Genomic DNA, 13,574 nt, shown 5'->3' with positions numbered 1-13,574 from the left:
GGCAGGAAGGGCTAAAATGCCGAGGGCCGACCACAGGGACCTCAGGACGGAGAGCACACCGCGCCTTCTCGATGGAACATTACCTACCCCTGTTTACGTGATGTTTCTGAAGATTTTCTACCAAGAAATAAGCCTGTGTTACAATGTCAAATTTAAAATAAAGGATAGAACAAACTGACAAAAATAGTCACAATACCCAAGATGGCAAAAGTTTGGGGCGATAGATGTTTTCATATACCAAAGGCAGAAGTGAAGTATGTCAAAAGCCTTTTAAATGAATATGAATGCATGACAGTGGACAGTTGCAGGTACCCCACATCTGCTATAAAAGGTACTTTAGGGATGAGTGGGTAAATGTGACGTGGACCAGACAGATGATAAGAAGAAATAAAGTTTTTAGGACTAATCATTGTTATTTTGGTTACGCAAAAAAAAAAAAAAAAAAAAATTAGAAACACATACTGAATACTTGAGGGGTAGAATGGTATGATGTCTGGAAATATTTAAATACATCAGCATAAAAACATATTTTTTAAACAAAATGCAAGTGCCCCCCTGAAAAGATTATGTCAAGCTGTATGACTCTTTGCTGGTAAGATTCCAGGAAGAAAGACATTATAATCTGGGAGCCAGGGTTTCCATGGGTTTTGATATGTTCAACTTGACTCAGGCTCCAGGTTTATTCTGGTGCATTAAGTACTTGCTATTTCTTATTATTTGTTCAGTTCTGTGCTCCTTTTAAGCTCAAGTGCCAGGTATCAGGAATAAAAGTATTCAATACTGAGTATAACTCAGGGCGCCTGGGTGCTTAGTTGGTTAAGCGTCATGATTTTGGCTCAGGTCGTGATCTCACGGTTCATGAGATAGAGCTCCACATGAGCACAGAACCTGCTTAGGATTCTTTCTCTCCCTCTCTTGGTCCACCCCTCCCTCAAGCACATGCTCTCTCTCTCACTCTCTCTCAAAAATAAAATACACGTTTAAAAATGAAAAAAATAAAATAAGAGTATGACTCTAATACCAGACAAGTAGGACTTTCAGGGTACAATTTTAAAAATGCATGTGGGGGCGCCTGGGTGGCTTGGTCGGTTAAGCATCTGACTTCGGCTCGGGTCATGATCTCGCGGTTCATGGGTCTGAGTCCCGCGTCGGGCTCTGTGCTGACAGCTCAGAACCTGGAGCCTGTTTTGGATTCTGTGTCTCCCTCTCTCTCTCTGACCCTCCCCCGTTCATGCTCTGTCTCTCTCTGTCTCAAAAATAAATAAACGTTAAAAAAAAAAAATGCATGTGCCCTTTGTCCCAGAAATTCTATTTCTAGGGACTTATCAAGAATGTCTAAGAATGTGAATCAATAGTTAATATCAAGGCAAGGATAAAGATAAATGTATGACAAGATAGTATTGGTTGAATACATCATGGTACAAATATACCCACAATGGAATACTGTCTTTAAAAAGAAAAAAAAAAAAAAAACCAAGATACAATATAAATACAATCAAAGTGTGTTCAAAAAGAATACATTAAGTAATCCCATTGTTACAAAAATCAAAACAAGGAGTCTCTTCGTAAGAAAAGATCAGGAAGGCTTCCACCTAGAAGTTCCAAGGCGGTCAGGCACCTGTGTGGTTAAGTCAGTTAAGTGTCTGACTTTGGCTCAGGTCGTGACCGCTGGGTCCATGAGTTCAAGCCCTGTACCAGCCACACACTGGGCTCCCTGCTGTCAGCACAGAACCAGCTTTGGCTTTGGATCCTCTGCCCCCTCTCTCTACCCCTCCCCTGCTGTGCTTGCATTTGCTCTCTCCCTCAAAAAGAAAAAAAAAAAAAAAAAAGTTCCAGAGCTCTTCTCAGAGTTTTGGGTGTTGGGATTACAGGTGTTTTTTTTAACTTTCTTTCTTGTGCTGGTTTGGATTTTCTAATTTTTCAACAGTGACTGCACATTGCTTTTTTAAGAAAAAAAAGTTGGCAATATTTAAAAGGAGCGTAATACGGGGCGCCTGGGTGGCTCAGTCAGTTGGGCATTAGACTTTGGCTCAGGTCATGATCTCATGGTCTGTGAGTTTGAGGCCCATGTCGGGCTCTGTGCTGACAGCTCAGCCCCTGGAGCCTGCTTCAGATTCTGTGTCTCCCTCTTCCTCTGCCCCTCCCCCACTGTGCTCTGTCTGTCTGTCTGTCTCTCTCTCAAAAATGAATAAATGTTAAAAAAGTTTTTTACAAATAAAATAAAAAATAAAAGGAGGGTAACAGGACAATATATAGTATGATAACAATGGTATTTTAAAACCCAAAAGTATGCATCGGAAAAAGTGTGACAGTAAATGTACCAAAATATTAGCAGTCTCAGGAGGGTGGTTCCCCACAGGGGTGGTAATGACAGCATTAGGACCAGAGGGGAGCGCTGGGGAAGCTCATGATGATGTGGTTTCTTAAGTGGTGTGGTAGTTAGTTACACAGATACAGTCAGTTTGTAAAAATTCATCAGTCAAGCAGTATACTTCTGATGTGTGTACTTTCCTGCACTTTTTAAGAAAAAGCTTTTAAAACTTAATAGCAGTCACATTAAAGTAGTAAAGTGACAGGTGATGGTTTATTTTTCTGAATTTTCAACTTTCCATAACAAAAACAGATCACTTTTAAAAACAGGGTAGAAGGGTGCCTCGGTGGCTCAGTCGGTTGATCGTCCGACTTCGGCTCAGGTCATGATCTCACAGTTTGTGGGCTCGAGCCCCACCTTGAGCTCTGTGCAGGCAGCTCGGAGCCTGGAGCTTGCTTCGAATTCTGTGTCTCCCTCTCTCTCTGCCCCTCCCCAACTCACATTCTGTCGCTCTCTCAAAACTAAATAAACATTCAAAAAAATTTTTAAAAATAATAAAAATAGGGTAGAGAAAAAAACCCACACCTCCTTTCTCCCAGAGGCAATCAATCTTATATACCAGAAGGGGTTTTAAAAAAATCGAACAAGGGGGCACCTGGGGGTGGCTCAGTTGGTTAAGCGACCGACTCTTCATTTTGGCTCAGCTCATGATCTCACCGTTGGTGAGATAGAGCTCCACATCAGACTCTGTGCTGACGGCGTGGAGCCTGCTTGGGATTCTGTCTCTCCAATCTCCCTCTGCCCCCTCCCGCGCTCACTCTCTCTCTATTTCTCTCAAAATACATAAACATTTTTTAAAAAATCAAACAAGAACCCCCACGTGTACACAGCAGCTTCTGGGGTCCACATCCAGCTCACCCCACATTTCCTTTCTCGCTTGCCCATAATGGGAAAGGTCAGGCTGGGTCTTCCCAGAAACACAGAGTACCACTGGGAAGGAGAAGGGCACTGGCTCAAGGGGACATCATGAAATACAGCTGCTATCTGAGACAGAAGTCACCTCTCTGAGCTCCTCCATTTCTAGGATTCTGGGGCCCCAGAACTGAAAGTAGGCCAGGGGGGACCACAGGTCCTAGCAACCTAGGTCAGTAGGGAAGCCAGTTTCCATAGTGGCAGATCTTTAATGTAGACTTCAAAAACTACTAAGTCTTCTGTTTTTTAAAAAAGCATTTTTAATTATAAAACATAGTATGCTTGTTATAATGAAATTCGAGCAGACAATAAAAAATAAACCTTTAAGGTTTATTTTTAAACCTTTAAGGGCCCCCCAACCCCAGAGGTAGTCACTGCTTACTACTTTTTATTTATGTTTCCAGAAAATGTTATACATATACAAACACATGTATGTACACATGGATACAGACATCCTGTTTTTTTCTTCTTTTTAAGGTAAGCTCTACGCCCAACATGGGGCTCGAACTCAAGACTCCAAGATCAAGAGTCACATGCTCTGAGGCGTCTGGGTGGTTCAGTAGGTTAAGTGTCTGACACTTGATCTAGGCTCAGGTCATGATCTTGAGGTTCATTAGATCAAGCCCTGAATCGGGCTCCATACTGACAGCAGGTATTCTGTCTCTCGCTCTCTCTCTGCCCCTCCCCCCGTCACTCTCCTCTGTCAAAATAAACCTAACAAAAATAAATAAATAAATAAAGAGGGGCACCTGGGTGGCTCAGTCGGTTAAGCACCCGACTGTGGCTCAGGTCATGATCTCCCAGCGTGTGACTTCGAGTTCCGCGTCGGGCTCTGTGCTGATGGCTCGGAGCCTGCAACCTGCTTCTGATTCCGGGTCTCCCTCTCCCTCTGCCCCTCCCCCACACGCACTGTCTCCCTCTCTCTCAAAAATAAACATTAAAAAAAAAAAAAGTCACATGCTCTGCCTACTGAGCCAGCCAGGTGACCCACAGATGCCCTTGTTTGGACAAATAGGGCCAAACTCCACCCGCTGGGCAGCTCCGTGCTTCATGATCACGTATGAATATCTACGTCCATCACTGTAACAGTTGTATGGTATTCCACTGCATGGATATATCACAATTTAACCAATACCCTCCTGATAGACGTTTAGGTTGCTTCCAAAATTTCTCTCTTACAAACATCTTTATACATGATATCTGTACTCATGTACCCCAGCTCAGTCGGTTAAGTGGTCAAGCGTCCAACTCTTGATTCCGGCTGCGGTCATGATCTTGAGGTTCATGAGATCGAGCCCTGCATCGGGCTCCATGCTGACAGCAGGGAGCCTGCTTGGGATTCTCTCTCTCTGCCCCTCCCCTGCGTGCTCTCTCTCCCTCTCTCCCAAAATAAACTAAAAAAAAAAACCCAAAAAACAAAAAAATCCCTATAATATCAATTCCTAGGTATAAAACTACAGGATCCCTGGGGTGCCTGGCTGGCTTAGTCAGTGAACTGTACAACTCTTGATCTTGGGTTCGTGAGTTCAAACCTCACACTAAGTGCAGAGATTACTTAAAAATAACAAAAAATCTTAAAAAATATTTTTTAAAAATAAAACCTAGCATCAGTGTTTACATACGTGCCCCAGAACTGATAAATGATTTCACCAATCCTCTCAAAACAGTATAAAAAAGTTTGCTGACTTCTCCTACCCTTGCCAACATGAGATATCAGTAAGCTTTTCAATTACAGTATATTCCATTCAATAAAAATGACAGCTTGTGTTTTAAAACACAGTTGTTTTTCATTTACATCTAACTGATTAGTCAGGTACATGTGGTAAAAAATGGAAGACAGAGTTTTAATTCCAAGCTTTCTTTCCCTCTTGTTTAAAAGGCATTAAATTTTTTTAAGTGTATTCATGTATTTATTTAACTTAAAAAAAAATTTTTTTTTAATGTTTATTTTTTTATTATTGAGAGAGACAGAGTGCAAGAGGGGGAGGGGCAGAGGCAGAGAGGGAGACACAGAATCTGAAGCAGGCTCCAGGCTCTGAGCTGTCAGCACAGAGCCCGATGCGGGGCTCGAAATCATGGACCAGACCGCGAGATCATGACCTGAGCTGAAGTCGGACGCTCAACCAACTGAGCCACCCAGGCGCCCCTTATCTAATTTTTTTAATGTTTATTTATTTTTGAGAGAGAGAGCGTGCAAGTGCTAGTTGGGGGGGGGGGGGGGAGACACAGCAGCCTCTGTGCTGTCAGTACAAAGCCCAAAGTGTGGGGCTCCAGAAGCCAAGAGCAGGATGCTTAACCAACTGGGCCACCCAGGCGCCCCTAATTCCAATCTTTCTTATGTAAATACACACACACACACACACACACACACACACACACACACAAACACACACACTGGTTAGAACACTTCTCATTTATTCCCTAGAATACCCCATTCTCCCTTTATCTCTTAGGGAAAACTGATAAATCAGGGAGTCAAACCCATGAAGTAGGACTTCAGAGTAATTACTTTCACTTTTTATTTCTACTTTTAAAAGTAATAAACTATCAAAAACAAAAAGAAGTAACAAACTACCAGCAAAAGACTGTTTCAAAATGGCAGGCATCATCTGGAAGCAGCCTCAGGACCTTTTTACCTGCCCCAATTTTTGTCTCCCCAATTTTTGTCTAAAGTGCAGCCAAAAGGTCTTGTCTCGTCACTGACGTTTCTTGTTGCAATTGACTAGAATGTAAGCCTAAGGAGGGTGCACCTGCCAGTCTGCGGCTGTCACCCCAGTGCCCAGCAGTGTCTGGCCCAAGTCTCGATAAATGTTATGCTGCAAGAATCACTGCGTGGATGGATGGACGGACACGCAAAACACGTTGAGGCACGGCTAAAAAGAGGACAGTAATTCTCTTGGCACCTTCACAACTCATATGGAAGGCAATGATTAACCAGTTCCAGAAGCGGCCTGGGGGACAGCTGTGGAATACACGCATAATCTCTCGTGGGGACTGCCTCGAAAGAGGCGGTGCTTTCTTAGGCACATTTCTGGTACACGTTTAAGTTACGCTTCAGATACTGTCCCAGTTACACGGGAAACGACGTGGCTCCACACGTACAAACCAGAGAGGCCAAGGGTGCACCCTTCAGCACGAGACAGCCCTGAGCCCCAACTGAGGCTCTGCTGCTGCTTTCTCTGGGACTTCACCTCTCGGAACCTTGCTTTCCTCATCTGTACCTTGGGAGAGCAAGACCTACCACACTGCAGTCTTGTGAGGACCCAAGAACATCATGTGCCTTCAGGGTTTAGCAGGACCTACTGGACCTACTGGACATCCCTAAGAGCTACCGCCGACCCTGAATCATACCGAGTTTGAGGCCTGCTAGACCCTGACCAGTCCGAGAAGGAAAGCCTGAACGAGAATGAGCCTACCTCCCACTTGCATCCCACATGCCGGGCGGATGATTTTCCAGGGGGCATCCAAGGTACCTTGGTTTTCACCCGGACACTCCGCCGCACATTCACGGTGTCCCCTTTCATTCCGCGCTTATGAGATTTCTGTGGAAAGGGACAAACCCAGGGTCACTTCCCCACACAGCCGGCTGTGGTGTCACTCTGGTGGCACCCACTTCCAACTCCGCAGGGGAGCCTCTTCTGACTAAGGCTGCTGCTGCCGTTTCTGGATCAAGGGCCGCCTACCTTCTAAGCAGGCAGCTGACCTCTGAAAGCAAGCGCATCTGTCTCGGAAACCTTTGGAGTTTGAGGCGCGAGGTGGCCGGGTTGGGAGGTGGCCCCCTCCTCCACAGCCTTAACCTCGCCCGGCCGGCAGGCTCCTACCTGGCTGCTGGTTGCTGATGGTTTCGGGAGTTTTTTTATGTGGACGTGGACAGGAGTGTTCTCATCCACGTGAACATGTAAGGGGGGAGTTGAAGAGCGGTCCTTCATGGTTCGCTTCTGGCAGGCGGGGGAGGACAACACAAAAAAGGTTGATCTGTGGATGAGTAAACGGGCATAAAAACCAGAGCTCAGAGCCTCTGGGGGCCACCAAAAGCCTAGCCAGCAAGCGAGCAGGACAGCTACCAATTACTGGCATGCGGGCAGGAACGAAGGCAGCGGTGCTATTCCCGCAGGCTGCTGCAGAGATCCCAGCTGAAGACCACTGGGAAGATCTACGTCCACTCAAGACAGGGGTCTGCCAGACCCGCACGTTCCGCAGAAGAACCCGAACCCAGCCCCAGGGTCCTCAGCGCTGAATCTCCGTCCAAGCCTGCTGGAATGCACAGCTTTTCTTCAGACTCAGTGTAGCACAGTGGGAGAGGGCAGGAGAATCCTTCTGCACGGTAATCTGGGCGGGCAGATTAGCGCAGGAGACTCACAGAACGGTTAGAGCACAAAACAAATCAGGCAGCAGGCAGGTGAGAGAGGACGACCACAGAGAGCGATAGGAAATGCTGAGGTGAGAAGGTTGCATAGATTCTGAAGAAAACATAAGCAGGGCAGAACCCCCAGCTGCACACCCCTTCCCATCCACTCCCCCCCGCCATCCCCCCAGCAACTATCCCTTCCCCATTCTTTGACTTTTTTCTTTTCTTCTACTTCTTCTTTTTTTTTTTTTTTTCCTTTTTGGAAGTTTTCTCAAGCTTTTTGGAACTGGGAAGGATTAGGTTAAGACAACCTCCTCACACCCAGCAGCTGGGCCACAAGCAAAAGAAAAAAAACCATCCCAGTCAATCAGCAGGACAGGCATGGAAGCACCCAGCAGAGCGAGGGGCCACAGTGGTGCCAGCAGGGAAAGGCAGGTCCTGGAAAAGGTGTGCAAAAGCATTGGTGGTGGGGCCGCAGACCCGAGGGCTGCTCCGTGTGCGCGTCACCTACCGTCACAGTCACACTGGGCGCAACACAGGGTGTCCGCAAGACCTTTTTCTGCGTGAGACTTGTTACTCCGTTCTTCCCACACGATGGAAACCTGCACCCAGGCACAAGAACCAGATTGTAATGGAAAAATACGGCTTTTCTAGTCCTTAGATCTCCCGAAATTACACACAAGCTTATGACTAGGAGAACCAGTCTGGAATCACTTGGCTCCCTTTACACGAGCACCAAGCACGCCTGGTGTGCCTGGCAGCGGGATGGAAACAGGGGGTGATGGGCATTCACAGGGCTGACCCTGTAACCTGCCACTGCATCGCACATATTGTGACCTTTTGCTGAAACGCCCAGCTGTCATCCTGTCTGTCGAGCGGCAAAAAGCAGGCGGCACGGGAGCCACGGGCAAGGTACTAACTTGGCCAAGGATGAAAGTGCTCAGGGACTGTGCCTGGAGCAGAGGCAGCCCTGGAAAAATGCTCAGTGAAGGACAGACATAAAAAGAAGCAGGGGAGTGTGTGGATGGCTCAGCTCACCAGCCGACTCTTGATCCCAGTTCAGGTCAAGATCCCAGGGTCCTGGGATTGAGCCCCGCATCGGGCTCCAAGCTGAACATGGAGCCTGCTTAAGATTCTTTCTCTCTTTTTCTCTCTCTCCCTATACCCCTCTACCCTGCTTGAGAGCTTTCTCTCTTAAAAAAACAAAAAAACAAAAAAAACAAAACAAACAAACAAACAAAAAGACAAAAACAAAAACCCAGCAGGCCCAGGAACAAAGTCACTGTGACTCAAATTTCATAAAATTAACAAACATTCAAGTAAGATGAAGAAAAGTTACTATTTCCCAAATATCCCTCATTCTACCTTTTAACGTCTTGAAAAGCAGGGTTATTTTTGTTTTAGAGAGTTTTTTTTTAATAATATGTGCAATTCATCATGCATACACATAAACAACCCCATCACCAGATTTGCAAATATAAAAAAGTTTAATATCCAATATTTTGCAGCAGAGCGTCTGAGTCAAGAATGCCATGACGGAAAGGGACTTGGAAAATTCATTTGATCCATCCCACTACCTCCTGACAGCCCCAAAATATGGCTTCGCCCTCCCCATTAATACTTCTGGGAAAATAATGTAACCTAAAGATGCAACATAAAAATTCTCGGGCACTGTAGCATGCATCTTGCTGTACGTCTATTACACTTTGATGAAAAAGAAAAAAAAATATTTATTGCGCCCTACTAGTCATTTGGGCAAGGAATACCAAATCTGAGTAAGTAGACAGGTTTTTTCCCCCCCTCCTCACTTAAAAGCCAACAGATTTGGGAAATCTCTCTCATCAGGCTTGCCATACAATCACCTGGATTGCATCCATACCTTGCTGACAAATCCACCTCCCACATCATTGTTATTTACATGCAGCCCTCTTTCAAAAAGGACCTGCATGCCTCCTACTCCAACAATGGTGACCCTGTTTGCTCCTGGGAACTGGGGCACCTGGGGAGGGAGGGCAAGAGGGAGCCAGAACTGGGATGGCCTGCCTGCACTTTTTTCCTCCTTCCCTTTCAAAATGATTTCTCAATGTCTTGGACCAGACTTTCAATACACAGAACAGGGAAGCTGGAAAGAGAAGCCCCCGGTGAGCCTGGCCTGAGGGCCCCTGACCACCTTTCCCTGCCCTTCCGCAGTACCTGGGGGAGCCGCCTGAGGATGAGGCAGACATGGCTAGGCATCAAAGCCGCAAAGGTGGGCAATTGGGTCAGCAGGCTCTGCTCAGGGGGACCCAGAGGGGCTTGTCAATAACAATCTCAGGGGCCCGGCATCAAACGTCCTCTCTGAGGGGAGGAGGGTGGAAGCCTTGGGGGTGGCAGTTGGATGAAAACTTGGGAGGCGCTCCTCTACTGTCCAAGTCGCACAGCAACTGTCCTGCCAAAGTGGGGGGGGGGGGGAGATAGGAGAGGCTGAGCGACTTGCGGGGCAGTGGATGGACGGCCGGTAGGTGGGTAGGGGGCGCGGAGGAAGCTCCCCTCCCTGGGGACGGGCGAGGGGCGGAACTTCGAGGACAAGGACCACCACGCCCAGGCCCCACCCAGGAGTGGTGGGTGGCCGTCAAAGGGAAAACCTGAGGTGCTGGCTGGCGTGCGTGGAGGGCGAGAACCGCCAGGTCCCCAAGTGGGCCCCAAAGGGCCGGAATCCGAGAAGGGAGCTGGAGGGATATTCCGGGCGGGGCCAGGGCAAGGGTCTCCTAGGAGAAGGGGGCGTTCCCGGCAGAATAGAAACCCGGAGAGGACCAATAGTATTTGAAGGCGATAGGGGCGGCAGCTGCAGGAGAAAGGGGGCGTTCGGCCACAAGTGGGTACCCCCGACGGCGAAGGGAAAATGCTCCCGGGCGCAACAGCCAGCGGCCGCCAGGACTTAGTATCCGAGTTAGAGCGGGTCGGACGCCGGGTGGTGCAGGGAGCGGCATGGGACCCCCGGGGAGGCCCCCTGGGCTGGTGATCCCGCTCCCGAGGGGTTGGGAGGCAGGGAGACGGCCCCGGGGAAACAGCACTGCCTACGAGGCGCGGACAAATAACTGCCGAGCCGAGGCCCGCAGGGAGGGAGAGGCGGCAGGGGCGACGCCCACCGGCGGGCAAGGGGCGCGGGGCCAGCCTCCGGCGGCGGGGAAGAGACGACGACCACCCACCAGCGGGCAGGAGGGGACCAGTTTCTGCCCATAGAGAGAAGGGCGAGGCCCCGCCGGAGGGCGGCAGAGGTGGGAGTAGAGTCCCGCCGGAGGCCAGGTCAGGTGGGAGGCGGCCGGCCCGCCCGTTAGCCGGAGGAGGAGAGGGCCCGCGCCGGGGGGCGGGGCGGGGGCCACATTCTGACGGGAGCGGGACGAGCGCGCCGGAGGGCTGGAGGCAGGGGCGGCCGGGGGGGAGGGGGAGCGGCGGGGGCCATCCCTCCCTCCGGGACCCAGCCCGGCGGCGGCGGCGGCGGGGCGCCCCGAAGCGCCCGGGGTCCCGCCTGCCGGCGGCCTCTCACCAGGAGCGACACGGCTGCGCCCAGAAACGCCTCCTTATGAAGTCGTTGAAGTCGGAGGCCAGGGCCGTGCCATGGAGACGCCGCGGCGGATGCAGTGCGGCTCCCGCGGCGACTCCTCCCCGCTTCCGCCTCCTTTTCCGACACCCGGTCGGCAGCTCGCCCATTGGCCAGTTCAAACCCCCCCAGGAGCCTCTCGGGTTTCGCCATTTAGACCCAGCCCCTGGCGTCACAGAGATGCCCCGCCCCACAAGAAGCTCCGCCCTTGTCTGGGCCACGCGTCCCGTCGCCGTGGAGACGCGCGACGCTACTAGAGGGCTTTGCCGGGGCTTGCCCCGCCGTTCAAGGCCCGGCTGGCCCTCCGCCATTTTTAGCCCGTCGCGGTCCCTGTCGCCGTCCCCCTCGAGTCCCCTAACTGGAAGGAGCGTTAAAACTCTACCCCGGGCCCTTTGATACGTGTTGGGAAACGGGGCTCCGACTGGGGACACAGAACGAGTAATCGGCCGGAGCGACGCGCAGCTTCTGACATCCAGCCCCTTCAGTAGTCCGCTGGTGGCGCACACCACCCAGACTCTGATATCTCGCCCCTTCCCACACCTCCTCCTCTATCCTTGTCCAGACTGGAGGAACGGGCCGCGTCCCCCTCGCTCCTCGCCGCCCTACTGCACACTGGGCGCTGCTGTGTGTACAGACCTACTTCCATGAGGTTCTCGCTGGGCCGCCATCTTCTCGACTATGCTTCCCTGTGGAGCAATCAAGGGGGGCTGTCACGTGGCTCACCGCGCCGCCCTGGATTCTGGGAGACTTTAACATCCTCAGGCCAATCTGGCCTCGGTCGCTTGATGTCCTCATGTCCATGACTTTCCCTTGAACCTCAGCCATGCACCCTCAGGGTCACACAACTGGTACACGTGACATCTGAAATTCCAGCTTCCCGCTCTCCACATAGTACTTGCTTTTCTGGCTTCGCTTTCATTTTCTTCGCATTGGCTAATGCCCACCATATTCATTCCCCGGTGTTAGGGAGCCCTCCACGTCCATTCATCTTCTCCCTATTGAATAAATAACGGGTCTCCTGTTATCGTTCAACCACCTGAGGTTCTGCAAGGATGAAACCCACACACCATGGCCTCCACCTTCAGCTGAGCCCTCATCACCACCCAAAATTGTTCCATTTGTCTCCAGATCCCTTCTCTCTCCAAGTGGCTTTACCAAACCTTTGCCTCTCCCGTCTCATATTCCCCACTCTCCTTTCTCATAGAGAAAAATACAGCCATCAAGAATTTCCTCTACCTTCTCCCTACCTATCTGCACTCATTTTAAGTCCCCGCCCCGCCTCCCCATCATCTTTTAGTTCCTCCATTCAGAGGAAGTGATGTCCTTCTTGCTGCCCAAGGTAAACTTCTTACTGCCAGGCCTAGATCAAAGATCTCAGTAAAATGTCTCTTGCTACCCCCAGCACAGAATTGTTGGTCATTTCTCACTGCTCCCACATTCGCTGAACCAATATTAAGTCCCTGCTATGTGCTAAGCCCAGTTCAAGGGATGCTAGACCAACACACCCTACCTAGTCTTCAAGGAGCACACAGCCAACCTCTTGGACTTGACCAGATATCATGGTTCAAACTTTCCTCTCTCCACCCACTGAAGGATTTTGCCCATGTGATTTTGTCTGCTCTTCACCCTCTGAAGAGGGCCCTTCATAGCCAGTGCAGTTCTTTGGGGCTTTTGTGATGGAAAATCTTAGGGGCGCCTGGGTGGCTCCGTCGGTTAAGCGTCCGACTTCGGCTCAGGTCATGATCTCACGGTTCGTGAGTTCAAGCCCTGCGTCAGGCTCTGTGCTGATGGCTCAGAGCCTGGAGCCTATTTCAGATTCTGTGTCTCCCTCTCTCCCTGACCCTCCCCCGTTCATGCTGTCTCTCTCTGTCTCAAAAATAAATAAACATTAAAAAAATTTAAAAAAAAGAAAAGAAAATCTGAGAATGGACAGAATTGAGAGGTCACCACACGTGCGCGCACACACACACACGCAGCACTGGGTGACAGGAAGGAGGAGGAGGAAACGCTTCTCAGAAGATTGGGAAGGGAGGGGTGGTGGAAGGGAGACTGAAGAAGGGCACAGGAACCTCTGTAGTGTGTGGAAGATGTGGGATGGAGAAGAAAAGGAGCATATTTTGTTTTAATGTTTATTCATTTTTGAGAGACAGAGACAGACAGCATGAGCGGGGGAAGGGCAGAGAGAGAGGGAGACACAATCTGAAGCCAGCTCCAGGCTCTGAGCTGGAGCTCTGAACTTACCACAGAGGCCGATGTGGGGCCCGAACCCACAAACAGTGAGATCATGACCTGAGCTGAAGGCAGACGCCCAACCAACTGAGCCTCCCCATGCCCCTGAAAAGGAGCATATTTAAGAGTATAGC

The 13,574-nt window shown here is 49.9% G+C and overlaps 1 protein-coding gene across 22 annotated transcripts in view; it reads right to left on the bottom strand.

The window, feature by feature from the left end:
• ODF2 (outer dense fiber of sperm tails 2) overlaps window positions 1–11,950 on the bottom strand; it is a 35,754-nt gene extending 23,804 nt beyond the window's left edge. For 2 of the 22 annotated variants that reach the window (XM_043566052.1, XM_043566071.1), the window contains exons 1-3: window positions 11,158–11,321; window positions 8,143–8,233; window positions 6,700–6,825 (exon numbers count right to left, since the gene is read on the bottom strand). In XM_043566052.1, coding sequence (XP_043421987.1) covers window positions 6,700–6,825; window positions 8,143–8,233; window positions 11,158–11,321 — 381 coding nt within the window. Of the gene's footprint in view, window positions 1–6,699; window positions 6,826–7,104; window positions 7,259–8,142; window positions 8,234–9,824; window positions 10,060–10,255; window positions 10,374–10,819; window positions 10,950–11,157; window positions 11,326–11,847 lie in introns of those variants that run through there. The other 20 variants (XM_043566057.1, XM_043566054.1, XM_043566058.1 and 17 more) reach the window with 20 other exon arrangements.
• Between the last annotated feature and the right edge of the window lie 1,624 nt (window positions 11,951–13,574).

This window comes from Prionailurus bengalensis, chromosome D4, assembly GCF_016509475.1.
Source record: "Prionailurus bengalensis isolate Pbe53 chromosome D4, Fcat_Pben_1.1_paternal_pri, whole genome shotgun sequence".
NCBI classification, from domain to species: Eukaryota; Metazoa; Chordata; class Mammalia; order Carnivora; family Felidae; genus Prionailurus; species Prionailurus bengalensis.
Note: the sequence above shows the minus strand (reverse complement) of the source record. Positions and strands in the feature narration are given on the sequence as shown.